Source organism: Aedes aegypti, chromosome 3 (assembly GCF_002204515.2).
Source record: "Aedes aegypti strain LVP_AGWG chromosome 3, AaegL5.0 Primary Assembly, whole genome shotgun sequence".
Classification (NCBI taxonomy): Eukaryota; Metazoa; Arthropoda; class Insecta; order Diptera; family Culicidae; genus Aedes; species Aedes aegypti.
Window position 1 is genome coordinate 150,386,858 of NC_035109.1, and position 26,218 is coordinate 150,413,075.

General features: G+C 37.6%; 1 protein-coding gene across 4 annotated transcripts in view; it reads left to right on the plus strand.

Annotated features, from left to right (window-relative positions):
* LOC5579248 (putative leucine-rich repeat-containing protein DDB_G0290503) overlaps positions 1-26,218 on the plus strand; it is a 526,898-nt gene that overhangs the window by 480,079 nt on the left and 20,601 nt on the right. For all 4 annotated transcript variants that reach the window (XR_002501244.1, XR_002501243.1, XR_002501242.1 and 1 more), the window contains exon 9: positions 25,798-26,196. Coding sequence is in view for 1 of the 4 variants with exons in the window: in XM_021849556.1 (XP_021705248.1) it covers positions 25,798-26,196 (399 nt within the window). In the remaining 3 variants the exon portion in view is untranslated. The remainder of the gene's footprint in view (positions 1-25,797; positions 26,197-26,218) is intronic.

Consider the following 26,218-nt stretch of genomic DNA (forward strand, 5'->3'; position numbering starts at 1 on the left):
GAAGTAAATTGCTTTAATATTAGGACTTAAGTTTTTATCATACTTCCATTCATAAGTGTTATAGAGAATTTGAAAAAAAAATCCATTTCAAACCCGTAATTAGTCAAACTAAGTTTTGATTTTTGTTAGGTTTCTTCACCAGAATATCTGAAATGTGATTTTCTTTAATTAACATATTATTTTGCATTATCTGTTTATTTCATTGAAAAAACATTGTATTTTTAAATTTGAACTTACATTTTCAACCAACTAAACCACACCATTCAACCAAAATGCTCGTTTTATTGAAAAATTGATAAATCCCGGGATCCCGGGATTTCCCGGGACAAGCATAGATTTTTGTCCCGAATCCCGGGACGATCAAAATGGCCGGGAAGTGGACACTCTATCTGTAATTTATTGCAGACCTCAGTTATACTGTTATACATTTGCTTTTACATTTACTAAGTGTTGATAACAGACCAAAATATATTCTTATAAAACAGTGAAGGCTCTGTAGAGTGGACACTACTATTACCAAATTGGTAAATGCAAGTACAGTTCCCAGTTCCTGTTGGGTATCGTTCATGAGCATGTGAGCATTCCATTTTTTTACAATTTTGTTTGTCTGTTCTACAAAAATAATAAACTTTGTAGGTCAAAAGCAAAATTAACAACAGGTACGAAAAATAGTCTTAGGCAAGCAGGTCTCCTTCTAGAGTTTATTCTAGAGGCTCCAGAGAAACCTTCAGAAACTTTCACGCGACTATTCCACAAATTCCTGATGATATTTTTTACCAAAATCCGAGGAATGGTTCAGGAATTCTAGTGATTTCTCCAGAGAGGCCTTTTAAAATGCTTTCAAGGATTTCACAAGGGATTGATGGAAATTTTTTTAGCAGAAAATTCTAGAGCACTGAAACGCTACTGCCTCCAGTAATATTAACAGAAATTACTCTGAAAAAATCCTAACGATAATCCCAGGATTTTCACCATATGTTTTTTCATTGTCTCTTTGTTCAGTTTTTATCTCTAGGAGATTCCCAACGAATACCGTTTTGATTCATATCACGGACAGCTTCAAATTCCGGACACTCTCCTTTGTATGGGAAACATTTCACACGAAATGTTTCAATTTTCGCCGTTCAAAAGTGCTTACTTTCGAGGCTTGTTTTATTAAGCTTTTTCCGTAAATATCTTTGCAAATTTATAATGCCCAACTACCTTAGACGTTTCTTAAGTGGTTTGACGATTTCAATTAATGATTTGACTGTTCCATTAATGATTATCATGAGCTGTCCGGAATTCGAATCATAGTGTCCGGAATATGAGGCAAAAGTGAGTAAGCGTCCGGAATAAGAATCATGAGAAGGCCACACATTTTGATTTATTTAAAAAAATTTAAGTTGCGAAAGCGTATTCTTTACCCACCATCCGAAAGCTAAGGGCTTCCGACGCTCGATTACGCTAAGGAATCATACAGAATGATTTATTTTGTATGCTCTATGCTGGTTTATACTTCACTGAGGCCTTAAGTGTCCGTATTATGAATCAAAACGGTACAACAGGATTCTTCTACAAAGGTTCATTCCTTTGTTTATGAAAATAATTCGTTTCGGCATTTTCCAAGAAACCTTACAATAATTTCTATGCCATTATTTTTTTCATTTATTCCAGAAATTTACATAAAGATTTATTTTTAAATTAATCTACAATAACTCTCAGGAATTACTTCAAACTCTTCTAAGAATTATTAGATATTCTATAATAAACCAAGAATTCCTACATGAATTCTGTTTGGTATTCCTCTCGACATTTCTCTAGCATTTCATCAAAGTATTATTGCTACAAATATTTTTTTTATTTTTTAAAAATTTACTTAATATTTGACATCCCTTGATGGAACATTGAAAAAAATATCTTTGAAGATTTCCTTGGGAATATTTGGGATAATTTGTAGAATTTAGAATTTTTCAATACGCTCTCAATGGAAAAACTTGGAGGAAGTCCTAGTGAAAATCAACGGAAGAATCAATAGATAAATTTCTGGAAAACTTAGAACATCCTTAAAATATGTAACGATCTTTGAAGGGGAATAATCTTTCGAAAAATCCAGATTGAATTCATGAGGGTATCTAAAAGCAATTTTTTTAAAGGATTGCTCAGAAAATTCGTGAAAAACCACATCAGATTCCTTAAGAGATCTTCGGAATAATTTGTGAAAGAAATCTATTGCAAGACAAGCCGTTATATTTGTCTTAATGCCACTTGATATTCAAAAAAAATCTTAGAAATATTCTAAAGAAATTGTCTGTTCAAATGAGAAATTAGACTCTCTGGTTCCTGTTAGGTTTATTTTTAACGAATGAGGTCTTTAAAGTTGTCGTTTCCAAGATTTCCCAAAGATATCATCTATGAACAAAATACAAAACGTCCTCCAGCGAAACTTTCTGTCCATAAATCTGAATCCCATTTCAAGAAAAATACTTTTCCTTCAATAATACCTGACTTTTATTAGCATAAAAATTTGGCTTATTAAACATATTTAGTGAATGATCAGTTGAACAAATTGATCGATTAAAATCACTTAATATGGAATGACCCTTATTGAATATTTCTATAAATATTGACATGGAAAGTATTAAGCAAGTTTATTTCAATAAATTAACTCATTACGCGTGGTGAAGATGGATAAACTATGGGTGAAATTATGAAAAAAAAAATCCACGTGCTCGGCTGGGATTTGAACCCAAAATTCTTGTATGCTAGACGAGTGCTTTACCAACTAAGCTACTGAGCCACTAAGTCAACTAAGCCACTTGGTGACCCAATAAATAAGTTGGTTACAAGTTTCAAATTCAAATCCCTACAGATCACACGGACCCTTTTCCTGTGGGGAACTTCACGGAATTGACACTTATTTATAATATTGTATTTGCTTAATTCAACAGTGTTTATTTTTCCCCGATATTTTTTACGAGATTTGTTTAAGACCCAGAAGAGAAAAAGTTAAGAAGAGAAACACAATTTGTTTACTCCCTCGGATTTATCCATTCAGGAGAATGAAATAAACTACGAGGAATCGATTAACCTTCTCGGGGGGGAATTGATTTAATTTTCCGGAAGAATTGATTTACCCTCTCGGGGAAGATGAACTCCCGGGGGAATTGATTGAGCCTTTCATTCCGCCGAGATTATTAACCCTCTCGGAGGAATTCATTTACCCTCTTCGGGAATTGATTAACCCTCTCGGAGGTATTTATTTCGCTCTTGGGGAAATTGATTTACACTCTCGGGGGATTTCATTAATTCTCTCAGGAGAATTAATTTACCCTTTCGATGGAATTGATTCATCCTCTCGGGGGAATTGATTAAGCCTCTCGGGGAGAATTAATTTACCCTTTCAAGGGAATTGATTTACTTTCTCGGGGAATTGATTTACCCTCTCGGGGGAATTGATTTACCCTCTCGGGGGAATTCATTAACTCTTTCAGTAGAATTAATTTACCCTTTCGATGGAATTGATTCACCCTCTCAGGGGAATTGATTAAGCTTTTCGGGAGAATTAATTTACCTTTTCGGGGGAATTGATTTACCCTCTCGGGGAATTGATTTACCCTCTCGGGGGAATTGATTTACCCTCTCGGGGAAATTCGTTAACACTCTCGTGGGAATTAGTCTACCTTCTCGGGGGATGGATTTAGCCTCTCGGAGGAATGGATTTAGCCTCACGGGGGAATTGATTTACCCTCTCGGGGAAATTCGTTAACACTCTCGTGGGAGTTAGTCTACCTTCTCGGGGGATGGATTTTGCCTCTCGGAGGAATTGATTTAGCCTCACGGGGGAATTGATTTACCCTCCCAGCGGAATTGATTTACCATCTCAGGCAAATTGGTTTACCCTCTTGAGGGATTTAATTTATCCTCTCAGGGGAATTGATTTACCCTCTCGGGGGAATTGATCTACCCTCTCGGGGGAATTGATTTACCCTTTCGGGGGAATTGATTTACCCTCTCGGGGGAATTCGTTAACACTCTCATGGGAATTAGTTTACCTTCTCGGGGGATGGATTTAGCCTCTCGGGGGAATTGATTTAGCCTCTCGGGGGAATTGATTTACCCTCCCAGTGGAATTGATTTACCATCTCAGGCAAATTGGTTTACCCTCTTGAGGGATTTGATTTATCCTCTCAGGGGAATTGATTTACCCTCTCGGGGGAATTGATTTACCCTCTCAGGGGAATTGATTTACCTCTCGGGGGAATCGATTTACCCTCCCAGGGGAGTTGATTTAACTCTCGGAAGAATTTATTAAAACGTCGAAAGGGACAAAAAGGAAAACATGTTGAATAATTTATACTTTCGGAAGAAAATCGTAATTCTTAAAAATTTCGTTCCCTTCCAGTTCTCTTATTTCGACTTTTTGTTCATTCAATTTTTTGTCCTTTCGACGTTTTGTCACCCAGCCCACCTCAGAGAACCCGTTGAAAATCTCTGAAACCCAACAATTGTTGAGCACTTATGAATTCTTTATTGCCAATTTTTCTTTAGTCGTTATAAGATTCGGCATCCAATGTCAACCCTTGGAAATACTTTACTAGCTCATGGAAATGCTTCGGGATTCCATAATTTGCCTTTGATAATTTTTGAAACTCATTCGGTATTTTTACAAAATCATGAATATCGAACTAAATTTCCTATTTTAATTTATATAAAGATACATGATAACAAATTTATTCTACCTTCTGACGTTATGTCCCAACTGGGACAAAGCCTGCTTCTCAGCTTAGTGCTCTTATGAGCACTTCCGCAGTTATTAACTGAGAGCTTTCCTTGCCGATGGACCATTTTTGCATGTATATTTTGTGACAAGCACGAAGATATTTAATGCTCTGGGAAGTCGCGAAAATTTCCTTCACGAAAAGATCCTCGACCGATGAGATTCAAACCCACGACCCTCAGTTTGGTCTTGCATGAACAAGTGCAAAAATACATATCGCTTACCCTTATCCACAACGACGACTTTTGCTGTTCGGTCCGGGCACGCGGACTCTGGGACAGCTTTCGGTGAGGCCTATCTCTATCAATCGAATGCCATTTTTACGCTAATGATTTTATAAATTATCCGTTATTAGCGGGTTGTTGTTATTAGTCATCGGGTGTCGCAAGGAATGTGGATGCCGATAGACTGGCTAATGGTATGGAGTTCATTGCTTTTGTTTGGAGTCTGATCTTATGGGTTATTTAACTTGATTATTCACTCTTTGTTATTGGCATCTATTGAGCAAGTTTAAATAGGCAAATTGAATATCGAATAAATTCAGGTTTGTTATTTGTTTTAAAAGACATGCATCTAGATCATGTGTCGTTTTCCTCTTTTCTTGTGTAACGTCTCTAAAGGAACATATCCTGTTTGTCAGCTTAGTGTTCTATGCATGAGAATATCCACAATTATTGACTGCGAGCTTTCTTTACCAACCAACCGTTTATTGCATTCGTTTGTCGTGTGGCAGAGACGATGATACTCTATGCTTAGGGAAGTCAAAGAAATTTCCATTACGAAAAGATCTTGAACTGACCGGGAATCGAACTCAGACACCGTCAGCATGGCTTTGCTCTATAGCCGTGGACTCTAACCACTCTACAAAGAAAGGCCCCTAACAAGACTGTATTCCTAAAAGTAAAAATGACTCCAATGAGCTGCATCTAATTTTTCATTTGCAATCTATGTACCATTTTGATTCATATTACGGACAGCTTCAAATTCCGGACACTCTACTTTGTATGGGAAACATTTCACACGAAATGTTTCAATTTTCGCTGTTCAAAAGTTCTCACTTACAAGGCTCGTTTTAACAAGCATTTTCCATAGATATCCATGAAAATTTATAATACCCAACTTCCTTAGGCGTCTCTCTAGTGGATTAACGATTTCATTTGATGATTTGACTTTTCTATCCATGATTTGTTTCACCTGTCCGGAATTCGAATCATAGTGTCCGGAATATGAGGCAAAAGTAGGGAAGCGTCCGGAATAAGAATCATGTATATTCCACACATTTCTATTTATTTAAAATTATTCATGTTTCGGAATCAAAATCTTCACGCACCATTCGAAAGTTAAGGGGCTTGAAGGTTCGATAACGTGGAGGAATCATACTTAGTGTTTTATTTTACATGCTTTTTCGTGAGTTATGCTTCACTGAGGCCTTAAGTGTCCGTAATATGAATCAAAACGGTATTTCAGAGGCAAAATTATCGTTAAAATGTTACAAAAACTCTTTCACTAAACATTTCCTCCTCACCACCTTGTAATCAAACCATGATTCTGCTAAACGATTCCCACCCTGCTCAAGCGTTTGCATCCGTCAAACTCAAAACGCCATGAAAATTGATGGGTTCGTCACTTTCCAGCTCGTTCAAGTCACTGAAGTTTCGCACCAATCGTTACAAAACCAAATCGCCTTCCCCTCCACTACTGAAAAGACACCCTCGCTTTTGCACCGTAGCAAAAGCTTTTCGTTTTCAAGCGCCATAACCATAAAGTTAATGAACCTGACACGAAACTGACCGCAGCAAATTGAAGCATAAACAAGAGATGGGTATCGCTATTGCTGCTCGGTGGTTTGTTCAGGCATTTTGGCGTCGTCGCGTGTTTCCGAACTCAGTTAAGCACGGTTGCTTACCTATAGGTACCTTTTTTCCCAATGGGTTCATTGTTTCTTGGCGGACACGACACTTTCGGGGGAAGAATTTCTTCCCCTTTTCGATGAAGGGGAAGATTGTTTAAAATGCTCCAACAAATCTGAAGGCCATTCTACTGGTCTTGCTCTTCTAGACGTAGAAAAAGCCTTCGACATTGTTTGGCATGAAGACTTGATGGTAAAATTAAAAAACTTTAATGTTCCAACATACATTGTTAGAATAATTCAAAGTTATCTGTCAAATCGTACACTTCAGGTTAATTATCAGAACTCCAGGTCTGAAAGACTTCCTGCAAGAGCTGGTGTTCCCCAAGGTAGCATTTTGGGACCAATATTATACAATATTTTCACATCTGACTTTCCTGAGTTACCTCAGGGATGTCAAAAATCTTTGTTTGGAGATGACACATGCCTCTCCGCCAAAGGACGAAGTCTGCGTGTTATCTGTAGTAGATTGCAAAAAAGTTTGGATATTTTTTCTTCATACTTGCAAAAATGGAAGATTTCTCCTAATGCTTCTACAACTCAACTAACGATATTCCCACATAAACCAAAAGTACTTTACTTGAAACTTTCAAGTAGACATGCTGTCACGATGAGAGGAGTTCCGATAAATTGGTCAGATGAAGTTAAGTATCTAGGGCTCATGCTAGATAAAAAGCTTACTTGCAAATGTAACAAATATGTTAAATGTCACAAAAAACTCAAAATGTTGTCTTGAGAACAAGCTTTTGTTCTTCAAACAAATTGTCAGGTCAGCCATAATGTATGCTGTACGAATATTGACTCCCTGTTGTAATTAGGAAGAAAGCTCTGCAGAGGATGCAAAATAAATTTTTGAATCATTTATTTCATTTAAATTTAAACTGTGCCATTCCACTCCAAGAATGCTTTTTTATCCATTTTGCCCTAACTGGGATCACGAAAAATCCATTCTGACGAGGAGGTTCGCTTCATTATCGATACGTTATCGCCTTCTTGACCGGACGATTTTTGTGCTAGCCATCTGTTGTTTTCTGTTAACCTCCCCCTCGAAATCCAAATCATTATCATTCGTCTAATGTACCGAATCTGCTCCAGCTGTGGTCGATTATTTTTCCGCGCAAATGTGGGTAATATCGTTCCCTCCTTCCCCCAGCCGAAGCCAAAGCCAGAGTAATTCGACGATTTACTTGCTAATTTATGAACATCTTCCTCCTACAGTTTGGCGCGCTGTTCCGTCTTCGACCCGCCCCAATAAAACGATTTCGGTTCGAAATTCAGCTCTCTAATCGCTACCATAAAAAAAGATCCACACCAGAGGGGGAAAGACGGCCTCGGAAGTTCTGAGCCGAAATTGTGTCGGTTGGCGGGAAAGAAACTATGCTTTATTGTTACTACGATCATTCGTTTGATGATGGACTCTGCCATAGCGCCTCGCGATATCATAAGCATTTAATTGTTGTGGGGCCATTCATTGAGTGGATTATTTTGGGCTGCCCAGGAACCAGACAACACGATCGACCTCCATTACCATTTGAGGGGTGGTGGATGTCGGCTTCGGATTTGTTGCCCTCTAAAGTGGGTCTAATGATATAATTGTTTGAGTTGGAGTGCTTGTTGTTGAATTTCTTTATTGTAAGTTGAATAAAATTGGTACAATAATGTTCAAATGACAGTAGATTAAAGCTTTCACAAAAAGCTGAAAAATATCGACCAATCTTTTTGAACCCCTCTCATTGTGACGACATGTCTACTTGAAGGTTTCATATAAAAAGTTTTTGGTTCATGTGAGAATATTATTAGTTGAGTTTTGGAAGCATTAGGAGAAATCTTCCATTTTTGCAAGTATGAAGAAAAAATATCCAAAGTTTTTTGCAATCAACTACAGATGACACGCAGACTTCGTCCTTTGGCGGAGAGGCCTGTGTCATCTGCAAACAAAGATTTCTGACATCCCTGAGGTAACTCAGGTAAATCGGATGTGAAAATATTGTATAATAGTGGTCCCAAAATGCTGCCTTGAAGGACACCAGCTCTTACAAGAACTCTTTCAGACTTGGAGTTCTGATAATTAACCTGAAGTATACGATTTGACAGATAATTTTGAATTATTCTAACAATGTATGTTGGAAAATTAAAGTTTTTCAAATTTACAATCAAACCTTCATGCCAAACACTGTCGAATGCTTTTTCTATGTCTAGAAGAGCAAGACCAGTAGAATAGCCTTCAGAATTGTTGGAACGAATCAAATTTGTTACACGTAAAAGTTGATGAGTGGTCAGATATCCATGGCGGAATCCGAACTGTTCATTGGCAAAAATTTAATTTTCGTTGATGTGGACCATCATTCTGTTCAAAATGACCTTTTCAAAAAGTATACTGATGGAGGAAAGCAAACTGATTGGACGATAGGTAGAAACTTCTGCAGGATTTTTTTCTGGTTTTAAAATTGGTAAAATCTTGGCATTTTTTCATTTGTCAGGAAAATATGCCAACTGCAAGCATTTGTTAAATAGGTATATCAACTAAGAATGATACGCTACTTTCTGGAAGTTTCTTGATGAGGATGTAGAAAATTCCATCATTACCATGAGCTTTCATATTTTTGAATTTTGAATAAAAGTTCTCACTTCTTCGAAATCAGTCTCACAGGCATTTTCGAAAACTAGTAAGTCCTAAATTAAAATTGTGCGCGCTTTCAAACTGCATAGCAAGTTTTTGAGCTTTTTCGTTATTAGTTAGTCAAAATTTGTTTTCCTCTTTCAATGCCGGAATTGGCTGCTGAGGTTTCTTTTTCTCAATTTTAGATCATTTCCAAAAAGAGCTTAGAGTAAGGGTCAAATTGAGAAGTTTTGTTTTCAAAATTTTTGTTACTTAATTGTGAAAAACGTTTCTTGATTTCTTCCTGCAAATCCTGCCATATAGTTTTCATAGCAGGATCGCGAGTACATTGAAATTGCCTTCTCCTCACGTTTTCAAGACGGATCAAACTATAGTAGCAATGTATATCGAAATCTGGTGAATATCTAATGAGTTAGCCCTTAAGAAGCAACAAAACTTCAAAGAACAGTTTTTGATGAAAAGAAGGCAGAATCTCTTGTGAAGCCACTAACACTAATTCACTGTTTAACTTATATTAAAAACACTTACTTTATTATCAGTCATGCTGAATATCAAATCTTTATATTAGTAAGTAGTATCTTTTATACATAGTGTAGCAGCTATTAATGAAATAAATTGTTATTATATTGTGTGTTCTTCTTCTTTCTAGTTCTACGCTCCCTCAGGGTTAAGCGCTGTCTGTTCACTTCATATTGATAAAGTTACAAATGTTAATGTTGATCATTGGATGCCCGAGAATTTTATATTTTTTTTTTTAACCGTAAGGAAGTCATTTTTACCTAGTCCAAGAATTTGAATACTAATACACCCCCCCCCCCCCTTTCCCTACATTACATGCCCAAAACGGATATTCGAAGCATGCTCACTAAGTCACCTGGAGAAGGTCTGTAAGAGACCATATTCTCACCAAATTTGTTAACGCTCTGCTCGATTATTCCCCCTACAATTGCAAACTTCTTTTATCTGAAAAAAATGGGGATGGTCGATTCTGGGGTACTTTCTGGCGAATGGTTTTCTGGCAAATATCGCACAATCTTAAAAACTTCTTAGAGCAGAAAAATATTGTGTACGTACAACACGAGAGTATGATGGACATTGGAAAATGGAACAGTTTTTCACAATAAGGGCATTACCGCTACGAATCAGCCTCAACAGACCCATTTAATTTATGGAGTTATCATCTGGCACATTCGTCATCGGTCACCTCGAAAATCTGCAACAAACTATCGGTAAAACTCTGCACATCAAAATATTGCTCAACCGTTGCGTCGTCGTACGCAGTTCAAGCACCGTTCGTCCATTACATACGAATTTTGCAACCAATCAATGCACAAATTTCCGCATCTTGCATCTTTTGCTAGCTATCGTCAGTGACGTCATTTCAGACATCCGTATGAATACGTTTTCCTCCGTATTAGGCCTCTTTAAGATGCGCGTTCGCGAATCGATACACCTCGCGCGAGCCTAACGTTATTGTGGCGGCACTCTGGGGTAGGCGTATCAGTATTCGCCACCCCTTGTTTTCAAAATCGCTTTCAATTAACTTAACCTAATTTAACTTGAATATATAACGCATTACCGTGGCAATAGAAGATTACAACGATTTTTGCCTAAAATGTTTAATAATTTTACTAGACAGTTGTTTCAACATTTCAACATTGTATATTATATGTAACTCATTAGTACTATACCAGAGCATAGAGTATCTTCAAAATTGGTCAAATGGCAAAAATATCGATTCATCTACCCTACCGCGAGAGCGGTGAAACGGAAAAAAACAGCAAAACAGTTCACATTTCTCCCCGTGCGTTTGTTAGAGGAGATCTGCGCGGACGCCGCGCCGTTTGTCTATTAGCTCACACACATGTCGGAAGTGGAACGGGAAGGGGTGGAGGTGATGGTATTGGAGAGTTATCTTACAAACTCATAAAATAACGGAGGTGCTGCCGGAGCGCCAAAATTATAATCGCAAAATAATGGATGCACTTTATCACTGGCGAGTTGTATGGGGTGATAGTTGGAACTGGAGATTGGACTGGTCCATATTTTTTTGCAAATGACACCGGATACTTCTAATCTAGATTGCCTAACACCAGTTCGAACTTGACCACTGCAAAGTGAGTGGTGGTTCGTATCAGTAAAGCATTTGACCATAAATATGAGTAGCTTGTATCATTATAAATTTCAGGTGATATTACCCGTAAAGTATATCTATGAAGTTTATCTTCACTCAGTCATGTTCAAAGCTGCCTCACTTTACTAAAATATCAGCACAAATGGTCGTCCATAAGCGCTAAATCTGGCACGCATGATATCTTGAGTCATTAGCATTAGCTATAAGCAATTCGCACAAATTCATATGTGGTACAGTCCTCGACCGCTATATGAGAGCTTCCTCCTTCTTGTTTGTAACTATGGACCGAGGTTTCGGAACATTTCTCTGGCACTTAAACGAAACTGACGCATTTTCTAACGGTCTATAATTGTCCTGGTATCTTCTTTGCGAAAGCAGAAGGATGAACATTTTCTTTCTAATTATCGGACAGGTTTAGGTCAAAGGTTCTTCATTTTGTACCAAATTTTTACCAGAGGTAGAGCTCATGGATAGATGACCAACAGCAAAATTTAAAAAAATATAGAGACCCATTTTCCCGGAAAACTCAATACGAATTTCACGATTCTGTATACCAATAACTTTAAAAATTCATAGCTCAGACACTATGCATCGTAGAGCAACGTTTTTGGTGAAATCTAATGGAAACTTTCTCAGCAATAATTTAACAGTATAAAAATAAAAACATTTCCCCTAAAAAATACCAACGCGGAAAAACTATCGTCCGTATCAAGAAAATTTTTCTAAAGATTATTTCCTGTTTCATAAATTTGTACTCTAATATTCGTCCATAGACGTCAAAATGGTATTTTTACCGTTTAGGCGATAAAACTGAAGAACAGGTGACCATCCACCTGTTTAGAAGCTGGGATCCCATAGGAATATATGTATATTTGTGGGGATGAACTCTGTCCATATTTGCCATATCGAAGTAAGCGCTATTCATAGCTTCAGCATTCTAACTACATTATTCAGTGTGTGATTACAAATTCTACATTGTGATACCGATAAAGCGTTTTTTCTACCCCTCATCTAGATGCAGATACCAATCTGCGTTTCAAAAAAAACTTGAAATATTTGTTTTTCTTTGTCGTTGAAATGCCGTAAATATGCCAAAATCACCAGTAGCGCTTACGCCCAATATGGAAAAGTAAAAGAAAGAAGTAGAACTTCTGTTTTTTTAATAATTTAGTCATTGTCGTCAATCAGGTTTGTAGACCGTTCATATATAAAGAATTTCTTCTGCGCTATTTACACTTATACATTCATCTACCTAACTTTACTTCTTAAGATATATAATAAGCGAAAATATTTGTTTTAGCTTCGCCTTGGACCAAGTTAACTCTTAAATCGTTATGTTTTTTAAAATAGTCATCATTTAGTACAATGGCCCGAATAATTAGCATGGTGATAGTTGATTGCAAATAGTTCTCGATGAAATAGTTTAGACAACAATTCTGGTGAATCTATTTAATGAGAAACAGTATCGTTTATAAATGAAATCATTGCATATCCACGACGCTCTCTAAGTGTTTGAATGTCAATCAACATACATCTTTGTAAGATTTTAATGAGAATTTGGTCCTACCTAACTGGATCACCCACAGATATGGATCACTTTACTGTTGTACATTGAATAACTCACTCAAATCATATGTTTACTAAGTTATACTCTTTGTCTTTTATCATTTGTAATGATAAGCATAACATTCAAATATAATTGTGTTTATGACAAATGTTAAGTTAATACCAACAAAAGCTATCCTAAGATTGTTGTTATCTGTAAAAAAAATCCGTCTGCATTTTTTAGCTCCCACAGGTGATAAGATTTAAATGTTATTGCATGAAAATATAACATAGTATATGCAATCATTTCGTTCGCTCAAATTCAGTTTGATCTTTAATCTTTGTCTTTATCTTTGAAAAACCTTTTTCCTGATTGTTGATTCTGAATACTGAATATAAGCGGTTCCATATTGTGATCCAAAATATGACTCAGGAACTGATTGTATGCCACAATTATGGATCACTTAAAAAAAGTAGATTTCTGCCATTTGAAGCATTGGATTTGAAATTTATTTATGAAATCATTACTACAGTGACCATCAAAACAAATCTACAAAACATATAAAATCCAAACAGCAACTTATTTAGAGATCAAATACCGTTCTGATTCATATTACGGACACTTAAGGCCTCAGTGAAGTATAACCCAGCATAGATCGTACAAAATATATCATTCTGTATGATTCCTTAGCGTCATCGAACGTCGGAAGCCCTTATCTTTCGAATGGTCGGTAAAGAATACGCTTTCGCAACTTGAATAATTTTAAATAAATCAAAATGTGTGGCCTTTTCATGATTCTTATTCCGGACGCTTCCTCACTTTTGCCTCATATTCCGGACAGCTCATGATAATCATTAATAGAACAGTCAAATCATCAATTGAAATCGTCAAACCACAAAAGAGACTTCTAAGGTAGTTGGGCATTATAAATTTTCAATGATATTTATGATAAAAGCATACTAAAACGAGACTCGAAAATGAGAACTTTCGAAAGGCAAAAATTGAAACATTTCGTGTGAAATGTTTCTCATACAAAGTAGAGTGTCCGGAGTTTGAAGCTGTCCGTGATATGAATTAAAACGGTATGCCTGAAAATAATGACAATTACAGTGGCGGACCGACATCCATACAAGCTCAAAATCTGTACACTTCATACAAATAGTAGACGTTTTGTATGAGATGATTCAAATATTCTTCTTCTTCTTTCTGGCGTTACGTCCCAACTGGGACAAAGCCTGCTTCTTAGATAAGTGTTCTTATGAGCACTTCCACAGTTATTAACTGAGAGCTTTCTTTGCCGATTGACCATTTTGAATGTGTATATCGTGTGGCAGGTACGATGATACTCTATGCCCTGGGAATCGAGAAAATTTCCTTTACGAAAAGATCCTCGACCAGTGGGATTTGAACCCACGACCCTCAGCATAGTCATGCTGAATAGCTGCGCGTTTACCGCTACGGCTATCTGGGCCCCTTCAAATATTACGTAACGCAAAATTTACCAATTTTAGACACCCTCCCATGTAACTGATTTTGTATGGAAAATTTAACATTTTTATATGAATCGTAACACTATGGAAGACCCCCTCCCTCCCCCTATTGCGTTACGTAATATTTGAATGATCCCTATGAAGTGGATGGATTAAGAATCATTTCTTAGGTGGATGGATTTCGATCCCTCACGCTATATGGTTGAACCAGGTCCGTCAAACTCGGTCTCTGATTGGGTACCACTTCTAATACTGCATTTGGTCCCTCGGTAGTGCAAAAAGTACCCAAGTTGGACAGATCGCAGTACACTTTGCACGACATTCTAGATTACCTCATGAGCCATAAAATTTTGGGCAACTGCATGGGCATGGAGGTCTTTAATTTGTCTTTGGTTGAACGGTCAAAGCTGGGTTTCTCGAAAATGTGAAATATTTGAAAAGTGCCTCTAGGTAATTAGGATCCATTCTTCTTCTTCTTCTTGGCATTAACGTCCTCACTGGGACAGAGCCTGCTTCTCAGCTTAGTCTTCTTAAGAGCACTTCCACAGTTATTAACTGAGAGCTTTCTTTGCCAAAGTTGCCATTTTTGCATTCGTATATCGTGTGGCAGGTACGATTATACTCTATGCCTAGGGAAGTCAAGGAATTTTTCATTACGAAAAGATCCTGGACCAACCGGGAATCGAACCCAGACACCTTCAGCATGGCTTTGCTTTGTAGCCGCGGACTCTAACCACACGGCTAAGGAAGGCCCCCATCCTAGAAGGATCCATTCCTAATTCTTTTTCCTACTGTAAAACGTCCTTGTATGACCTTTATTTCCGACTCTAAGTTTGCTATTATTTGCAATGACAAGTTTTGCACTGTTATCTTTTGCCAAATCACTGCAATACAAAAGCATTAAGTTGAAATTTCATGATTTTGATCCATAATATGTCACAATTTGATCCATAATAATAAAATTGATCCATAATAGTGTTTTTGCTATTCCGTTGCAAATCAATCAACTTTTCATTGAAAACTTGAACAACACAACGGCCTACTTTTCCCTAAGACAAGGCGTGTCAGGTCAAAGTACAAAAACGAAACCAATTGCCTGTCAAAAAAGACCACTTCTCATTGGTCGTTTTGGCAAAGGCCTACTTTCACAACGTTTAGTTGGATTGCAACAGGGCACTTTGCTGCTAGCTCGGCCGTGTTGCTAGATCATAAATTAAGTTTTCATCATAAGTTTGAAAAAAAATCGTGGAATCTCTTTGTTTCAAACACTGCAATACTAAAATAAATAAAAAATACTTATTTGAGAGCAATAACGGAATCTGTGTCAAGTATCTCTAAAAAATAACGCCAGTATTGATTATAACCCTGATTTCAGAAACAGATGGCATCTTCTACTACACTAAATGAATAAAGCGTGCAAGAAACAACCAAATTTATGAAGTTTGATATTCGAATTTGTCCATAAGATTTGCTTAAAAAGAATACTGGTAACACTGGCTTTTGTATCGTCAAGGTTATCGACTGAAGAACAACTGGGCAGTCTTAGTTGAGCTGTCACGTCCTTTCCTAGACTTTTCCTATCGAAACAAGCAGTACTGAAAAGTGCTACTTTTCGCGATCGAGACTCGCGAAGAGGAAAAATATCAACGTCATATGCTGCCCAGATTCCGCTGTCACGAAACGTCAAATGCAGCCCGTCGTTTTTATGGCTGAAAAAGTGAAAAGTATTGTATTCAAAATAAACTATCATTAAAAACCACAGTCAGTGGAGCAGTTTTTCCAAAGATGCTGATAAATCTAAACACAAGACTATTTATTTATAATGTCTGCTACATTTGTCGGCATTAAATTTCACATAAAATTCCGTTAATGCTTCGGTGTGATGCAAATTCAATAGTTCTTAGCTGAGATGGTTATGTGAGAGCTTGAACGGCTTGCACAAGATTGATGTAAACACTGAGCGCAATAAGAAAAAAAACTCAGCAATCGCAGAAAAAGAAGACCGTCTCCACGAGTCTCGTCTCAGGGTATGATTAACGTTCAACGCTCCTGCATCGTAATCATTGGCATCATTGAAACTTCAAAAGCAGTTTTTCTGTTCAAAACTGTAAATTATCATGAGATGAACATTCCGTTGCTCTAGCAACTAGCAACCCAGTCGGCATCGCAGTAGGCTGCGAGTGCCACACTAATATTGTTATCCAAACAGACAACGCTCATTCCTCCTCTTTCGATTGCTGACCAGCGTGGAGGTAAGACGTTCCACAGCATCCACTTGGGTGCTTCCTTTTCGGTGGTATTCGGCTTTCACAACGACGTTATTACCAGACACGACGACCACGACACGATGGCTGAAATTTGCAAGCAGCTTAGCGAGATGATGAAATCCGCCGGTATCGTACTCCGTAAGTGGGCTTCGAACTACAGAACAGTTCTTTTCCACGTTCCTGAAGAGCTTTGGGAAACTTCATAACCTTGGGGTTGTTATGGCTCCCCCCGCGGGATGTTTTCAAGTTCAAGGTCCCTACTCTACCAGATCTTCCCGTCGTGACTTAAGGGATTGTCGTCTCAGAGATGTCCCAACTCTTCGATCTACTCTGACTGCTTGGACCAGCGGTCGTTAACGCCAAAATGTTCATTCAATTTCTCTGGGCAGCTAACTTGCCGTGAGATTATGAGCTTGCAGAAGAGTCAGCAACCTGGTGGAGAAATTACCGTGCTGACATCAAACCCCTTCAACAGCTGGTTGTCCCGAGGAGGGTACTGTGGAACACCCAACACAAATATTCAATCTGCTGTTTCTGCGACGCCTCACAGAAAGGCTATGGATGCTGTGTCTACATCGTCTCGTCGGATCAACTTGGCCAGTTTCGTGTCGCATCTCTTCGTGAACAGTGAATTAGTGGATTTCACACTAGAACCAATGGTTCGTCTTCCCCAGCGCTAGGAATTCCCGGCAGAAATACGCTTGTATAGCCGCAACGAGTCAGACAGTACTGTTATTATCGCATCGAAATCGTCGCTCAAAAATCTCAATATTTCCAAAGACGGATTCGGACTTCTTCGGATTGATAGACGGCTGAAGAAGCTGAATGCCCCTTTCGACACACGTCATCCGATTCTGTTACCAGCAAACCATGAACTTAGCTGGTTGATTGCAACGTGCGTCCATCTGCAGACCCTTCACGCTTACCTCCGCTAATACTCGCTACAATTCTTCAACGCTTTTGGCCACTTCGGAGTAGAGACTTGGCCGTTGTCATTGTTGCCATCAGTTCGCCTCAAATCATCCTGGTACCTACCCTGGAATGGATTACTGTGGGTTGTTTTTCATTCATCCGGGGATAATTGGGAAAGGTACGTCGCGTTGTTCGTCTGTCGGGTGGTGAAGGCCGAATACCTCGAAGTTGTTCCGGCTCTGTCGTCCACCGCTTGCATCGCTTTTCGAGTTACATAGCGACAACGCGACTACGTTTGTAGGTGCAGATCGCGAGCTCCGGCAACTTCGAAAGGAGTTCCAGCTGCAGTCAAGTCACGGGAATGGGGCGATTACTGCTCCGGAAAAAGAAGGCATTTGGGAAGCTGGAGTGAAACAATTTAAGTATCACTTTCATAACATTACGGGACATAAGGCTTTCTCCATGTATCAGCTCCTAACTGCTTAGCCCTGATTGAATCTGTCCTGAGCTCCCGTCTCCTCGTCCCTATTTCCGATTCTCCTGATGATCTGTTCGCCCTTGCACCAGAGCATTTCCTGATTGGAGAGCCTCTTTGCTTCAGGATTCGCCTAATCGCATCACCGGTTTGAAGGAGATGCAACGCTTGGTCCAGGATCTGTGGCGCTGTTGGTCGCGGGAATACGTCGGCCAGTTACATCGTAGCAAGTGGAGACGTCCATCCGTAGATGTTCGGAAGAGTCAACTGGTACTATTAATGCAAGACAACTACCCTCCGCTACAGTGCCCTCTTGGGCGCATCATAGGGCTCTACAAGTGGACTATCACAGAGGTTACCGTTCTACCAATCAAGGAGATGGAAATATCTACCAGAGGGGGAGAATGATGTATCTCTATTACTATCAACAAGCAAGGTGGTGGTTGGTTGAAAAGGATGATGGTTGATTGCAATATCTGTAAATATCTTAAACCAAACTTTATATTAATTAGAAATGAAACACACAATCATTTGTTTGAGCACACTTACCTTAACTACGTACACTTACCTTGTTTCCTATTGTAATTTCGCTATTGAACACACACTTTTGTTAAAGCTACATAGTTGAAAAACAGAAGGTACACCATAAGTTCAGTCGAAAAAAAAACATCGAAAAATGAAGAGCGCGATCCACACTCTCTCTTTCAAAATTTCACGGTCCAAGAATCAAGTTCTTGCCTGTTTTGTCGGTCAAACCAAATTTGTCCGTAGTCGAAGCTCTCCCACACGTGTCCAAAAGTGTCGTAGGCTAGTCAGGGTGTCTATTCGTTTACCGAAATGAAATTCCCTGATATTTCCAGGTTTTTTCCAGGTTTCTCAAAATAATTCCAGGTTCAAGAAATACTCTAATTTTATATGGCTAAAACAAAATAATGATAAATTTTGAAGTGTTTTTGATCCAATAGCAATTTATACACTTCTAGACATTTTTTAACGCATGCTGAAGCTATTTCTAATATGAAGGTGCTAACAATACCAAAGATTATGTTTTATTCAAATGAGTTTAATTTGCCATTGATAGAGTCTTTGATTTCGTTTGTAAGAGCTCTTTTCATCATCGTGAACTTAACGGAACTTTCAAGTGTATCAGTATGCTTGTTACATTGTTACATTTCATTCTAAAATGTTCAAGAGTTCTAAATTACTTAATCTTCCCTTTCCCATGGTAGCTCAAGGGCTCCATCGATTTTCGACGAACTTAAGACAAAGTCAATCAAATAAATACAATGTAATAGTTAAATAATATATATATGATTCTATACACATCATATCAACTGTTTCAATAGTAAAACTATTGATAAACAATAATTCTAACTGGGTTCGAATTATTTAGCCCATTTGCAACCATATTTGTTCAAGCAATTTTTACATTTTTATAAAAACGCTTTTTTCCTAAATAAATAGTCGATTGAAGTCGTGGGAAAGAGAGAGTTAATCATAATTGTTAAGAAATTTTAAATTCAACAGTTGTTTAAATTTCAGAATGGTTTTTTCTGCAATCAAATATTTTTCAATAAAATTAAAAAATGTGCATTAAATAATTTTAAAAATTGTGCACGTAGCAGTTCTGATAACGAATGAGTGTCTTGAAAATTCGAAATTTAAAAAAAAAACTGAAAAAGAGCTAAGCAGGAACTAGAAAGAGACCGAAAAGAGACCAAACGAAATCCAAGTAACTAGGAGAAAAGAGTTTGATACGACCAGACATTTATCAGAGAATATTTCTAAAACTTGTTTTGGAAATTGTTTGTGATAACTAAAAATTCCTTTAGATCATAGATTACTTTATTTGAGAGATTTTTTTTTCTTTAGAAGTTTGTTTTGTGATTATTTCTCATAAAATCTCTCAAAAAAATTTCTTAAAAAATCTCTTAAAAAAATGTTTTGGAAAATGAAACTTGCATTTTCAAAAAATAATGATAACTAACAATACCTAACGGATTCCAACAGGAATTCCTTCATATATTATTTTTGATATTTTTTAAGACAACCCTTACTGCCGTGAATCGTAAGTCAGTCCCATCTGCATTTTCGTCAAAATTGAGTTGAGTTTAGTTTTCAACATCTTTTCCAATGCTCTTTCAGCTGTACTAATGAAATAATATGGTTTGTTCGGAATAATTAGGGAAAAACAGCAAGTCAAATTGTCCCATAATGAAAAGTAACCGCATATCCGTCCCACTACAGACTTTCTCACTGTGGAACACAAAAATTTAACTTGTTTTGACCATCTTTTATTTTTTTCGGAAAGATATCGTTGTGAAAAGCAAGTTGTGAAAGTTACATTAAGATTGTTACATGTTCCAATCCTGTGGAATTTTTTGAATATTCGAGTTTGAAAACTTTACAGCCAATTTTATCAATGCCTACTTTTTTAAGATGGGAATGACTTGCGATTGAATCTATGACATTTGGTCGAATGACATTTAGTCAAATGACGTTTGGTCGAAAGTACATTTGGTCGAACGGACATTTCGTCGAATGGACATTTGGTCGAAAAGGTTTAGTTGCAATACAAAGCATATGATATTTGGTCGAACCGACATTTCGTGGAAAGAATAGTGGTCGAATCTAAATAGTATGAAAACGAAGGTTAACGCTTAGTCTGACTATCGTCGAGAGTAGCATTTTGTCGCTTATACAAGAGTGATCAAATAATTGAAAATGTATTAGCCATTTTACCAACAATCTATATGCGATAATCAAAATTTTGTTATTCAATTTGATGGACGCTCTTCCAATATATTGATCAATCTCTTGTGTTTTTTGTTACGTTACATGCTGCTTTCGTTTCGGGCATATTGAATTCGAGATAAGCTTATCTTAAATGAAAGCAAGACAACCTCAGTCAACTCGTTTTCCCTTCCCCGATACATAGAATTAGCACAACTTTATTTTTTTATAATTCAAAGCTTTTACTGCAAATTCTGTTTTTCACCCGAGGTGATTAACACTGTCAGCAAAGCCATACATTTGCTTGAGGAATGTTATTAAGCTGGAAGTCACAATACTTAAGCCAATTGGCCATAAGTAGAGTTATCGACACCTAACATTCACTTCGCCATAAAGATGTTCCATAAAAAACAAATTTTTGCTGCCGTTTTAATTCTAATTTCCGCATTTAAAAGTCTTACCCACGTCCATAAGCTGCAAGACCCGAAATTCAAAGAAAGATCAAGAGCACTATCTCCGAATGCTTCCATCAAATGAAGATCAGCAGTTCATTACAAAGAACGAGGACATTTCAAAAGAATAATAAATAATGAAAACGTTATGTTCACATCGTTGAGCTATAAAATAACTTGTTGAGCAGTTTTTTAAAAAATGGTGATATTTTCAAAGAATAATAAATTCACTAGAGTTAAATACCTCAGTCAATGTACAAAAAACTACTTCCAAAATTTTCATTTGAGTAATTATCAAAATGCTTGAATTTGACATAACTTCAAATTAAAAATAAAAAAAAATGGAATTAAAAAAAAATACATAAAATGTCCCGTTTTTTATTCAACAACAGCGAATGATTCAGATTATTCAAAAGAATAAGTTATCTTACCAATTTTGCAAAACTTGGAAAACAATACTCAATTTTACCAAATGATCTTTCAATAATCCATTTGAAAATAAGCTGCCAACCAAATTTTCGTTCAACTAAACGTCATTCGACCAGAATAAATGTTCCAAAGCAATTTGACCAAATGTCCATTCGACCAAATGTCCTTTCGACCAAATGTCATTCGACTAAACGTCATTCGACCAAATGTCATTCGACGAAATGTCCTAAAGCCCTTGCGATTCACGGCAGCTTAGTCCTCCAGGATTTTATCCGGCGATTCTTCCATCGACTTTTCTTCTAGATTCTCGTTTAAAAAATATTGGAATATTCAACCAGAAACTACTCCAGATGTCTCCAAGAATTTTTCAGGATTTTCTACAAAATTGTCCTTCTGAAACTCTTTAAGATTACTCCTAAGATTATTTTCAGAAGTCATCGAATCATACAAGACGCGACGCGAGACAAGACATAACACTTATCGTTCATACGATAGTGTTATGTCTTGTCTCGCGTCGCGTCTTGTATGTGTCGTTTAGTTCTTACGTTAGCACACACCACAAAATGAGAGTCATCGAATACTTCTAAGAGATTACTTGAGACGAGACTCGCGGAGACGGTCTTCATTTTCTGTGATTGCTGAGTTTTTTTCTTATTCCACTCTGTGTTTTCATCAATCATGTGCAAGCCGTTCAAACTCTCACATGAACATCGCAGCAAAAAAATATTGCGTTTGTATCACACCGAAGGATAAACAGCCTTTTGAGTGAAATTCCATGCCAGCAAACGTAGCAAACATTAGAAATATCAAGCCTTGTGATTACATTTATCAGCATCTTTGGAAAAACTGCTCCGCTGACTGAGGATTTGAATAACAGTTTGTTTGAATACAATACTTTCCACTTATTCAGCCTTAAAAACGACGGGCTGCATTTGACGTTTCGTGACAGCGGAATCTGGGCTGCATATGACGTTGATATTATTCCTCTTCGCGGGTCTCTCTCAGAAATTTACCAGGAAGCTGAGAAATTGTTGAAAAAAAAAATTCGACGGCATTTTCCTAAAGCAAATCTTAGGGTAACTTATGTTCTTAAGTCACCCTTGATGAATAAGGATTTCTAGAAGAACTCACTCTTGAGGTCATCTCACAAGATTTTCTAGATTGTTGCTAAGATAAGTGAAAAAAAAGAAAAATATTCATTGAATCTCTGGATGTCATCCCGCATGATTTTATGAAGGAATTCGTGAAAAAACATAGGACGAAATCACAAAAAAAATGTGTAGGAATGATCGGAGGATTTCTTGAAATGTAAAAAAATACTATAGTGTTAACTGGTGTGGAACCTCAAATGAACTATTGAATATTCTTTGCGGATTTTTTGAGTAATTCATTGAAAAATGTTTGGAAGAACTGCAGTCATCCTTGGATAAAATGCTAGAGAAATTTCTCGACAAAAAAACCTAGGGAAACTCAAAATGAAACAGGTAATTTTAAAAACCGTAGATGACGGCGTAGAAATTTTTGTCGGGTTCCTTAAAAAAATAATTCTTGAACGAATTTTCATCAAAAACTCAAGAATGAACTCTTGCGGGTTTTCTTGAATAAAAAAATCTATGGAAATCATTGGGCGATCTCTTAGAGTAACGACTAAAGAATTCGGCTGAAATGTTAGTGAAAAATATCTGAAGGAATTCCTAGGATAGTCTTTGGAAAATTACTGGAGGTAGTAACATTGAAGTGCTTGAGGATTTCCTGAAGCAAATTCTAGAAGAATTCCTTTAAGCATTATTTGAAAAATAATTTGCTGATAGTATTTTAAATAAAATCCCTGGAGAAACGATTAGGACGGTTCCTGAAGCTGTTCTTGAGAAATAAGAGAAGACATTTAGCATCATAATTATCTGCAAAAAAGATAAGGAAAAAGAGGCTTGAAAGGCCATTTTGGTTAAAATAGAGACTTCGGAGACCTTTCATCAAAAATAGATACCAGTTGCAGACTTGCATAAAAACAAAGACCAATTCTCTAAGAAGGAACCTGCTACCGGCCTAGATATGTTAATCTTTTACTGATTAAATATAGAGATATTAAAAATGTCAATCATGTTTTGGTAAGTCGATAAAATTCCATACTTGAAAGGGGTCTCGCTGAATGCCTCAAATAATATTTTGACAGCGGGGCAGCCGAATTTTTTTCTATTAAAGAGAATTTTCTTGCAAATAATAGTTGCTCTGGGTTTTGGCGCAAAATATCTGTGTCGTGAACAAATTTTATGATAGAATTACTACCTCAAAATAATTTCCCTGATTGTGATCGAAATTCCCTGAGAATTCCAGGTTTTTTCCAGGTTGAATAAAATTCCCTGATAATTCCAGGTTTTCCAGGTTTTTCCAGGTAGTAGACACCCTGCTAGTGTCCGGTCGAATTCCCTCAATTCGTTTTATTCTCCTCTAGCACATAGAAAGTGATGGTCAAGACAGTGAGCATGTGAAAACCACTCATATTTCACTTGAAAGGAAGTTAAGGATGCTGATCATCAGCTCCAAATCAACTATGAACATCGAAAACCATAGTGTCGGAGCAGAGCTGATCAAGATGGTTCCAGAATTATGCCAACATCTGTCACTATACTCTGTATGTTTTCTTGATGATAAAATTTATGTTTGATAAAATATAGAACGCAATTGGACCGTCTAGGCAGCTATTTAATGATATTATAAATTTCTTCTTTGATAGGATTTTTTCATGTAACTATATTGAGAAACTCTGTTTGGCAAAAAAGTTAAATAATAAAAGATTACGAAACTCCAAACGTGACACGCATGTTCATACTGTACAAAACATGACCATTATTTTACGTTACGAATCTTGTTCAAGGTAAACTATTATTTTTATACATAGAAACATTGTGTGGAATAAATATAAATATAGTATCTGAAGAAACAGTATATAACGTATATACAATTGAACCAGTCTGCTGCACTGTTTGAAAGATTTACGTTTCACAGTTCGTTTGCCTGCGCGCGTCGTTATTTCTGGGCCGGTGAAGATTTCAAACGTCTTTCGGCCGAAGAAGGTGTTCGCCGTACAAATGGCGCGGGTGGCCAAATGTACCGCCTGCTGATATGGTTGTGCTACATTAAATTCCGACCGACGGGAAGTAGCGCACAAGCACATTGCTACTTATCATACAAGCACGCACTTTTACAATTCCATAATTCATACCTGGCTCCATTTTCGGCCGGAGGGTGAAAAGTGCTTCGGAAAACCGAAAATGTGTTTACACGTTGTTGTTGTTGCTGTTCGCCTCTCATGTTGGCAAGTGAATTTGGCTACCATTGAAATCCATTGTTGCACGCGGAACCAATTTGACGCTCGGAGCAGTGGCTGCAATTAGCTCAGTGACCTTTGTGCTTTATTCAACTGGATTGGTTTTCTCTCAGGCATGTTTGAGGTTTCTTTCGATTTTGTGTTAGATTGGTGGTACATGGCTCGTGTTGATGAAAGGTGGTGCCAACAGAATGCAGAGTCAATGCTCAAGGCCAGTTCTGAATGGGGTGCAATTCACTTTGAAGATTGAGAAGTTGTTCTGAGAGAGGTGTTTCTTATGAGGTAATGATACATTTTATGAACAATGGCCAAATTTGCTTGAAATAGTATCATTAGACAACCGACACTTGCTTTGAGAACACGGTTTCACTTAATCGTAAAAGTCTAGTCTTGCAAAGAACATTCGTCAATTTCTTATTACAACAACATTTGTAAGGTTTTGAACTATTTTTCTTTTCAGTCACAATGATTACAAAATACCACATTGATTGTAACACCTTTATAAGCTGAAGCTAATCGTCAAATTATCATTTAATCGCAGCAAAGTGCTCGATCTCACTGTCATTAATGTCCACTTGGATCGCACTTTCAAATGCATCCATGATTAATTGTTTTCGCTTTTGAAATACGTACAAACACAGGTGGTTAGATACCGCTCGATTCCGACGCCCATCCCTCGCTCATTTGTAATTCCGTTTAATGCTAACCGAGACACTTTCCAACATCTGTTTCTCCCCTTACAGTGGTCACTCCGCAGTAATTCCAGCCCAACGGTCGGCAGCACCAGCATCAACGGTAGCACCACAAAGGACGTATGGACCGACACAGACAAAGAGCACGACGATTTGATCATGCACCATTCGGAACGGTCGGATTCGGGCGTCACATCGCCCAACAGCCATCACCACCTGGAAGATCAACAAACCAGCGGAGTTCCTTCGCCCTGTTGTGACCTCTCGCTGCTGGACCAAATCCCGACGGATGATGTGCGGAAGCGCATTGCGACCATGACCAAGCGGGCATGTTACGACGAGGAGGACAAAATGTGCCTACTGCAGATCCTGTCGCTGTTGAACAACTTGGAAGCCCTGTCGCAGGATCACGAGATTGCGAGCGACGACATGAGCCTGGAGCTCCCGGTGGTAAGAGAAACACAAATTCCCA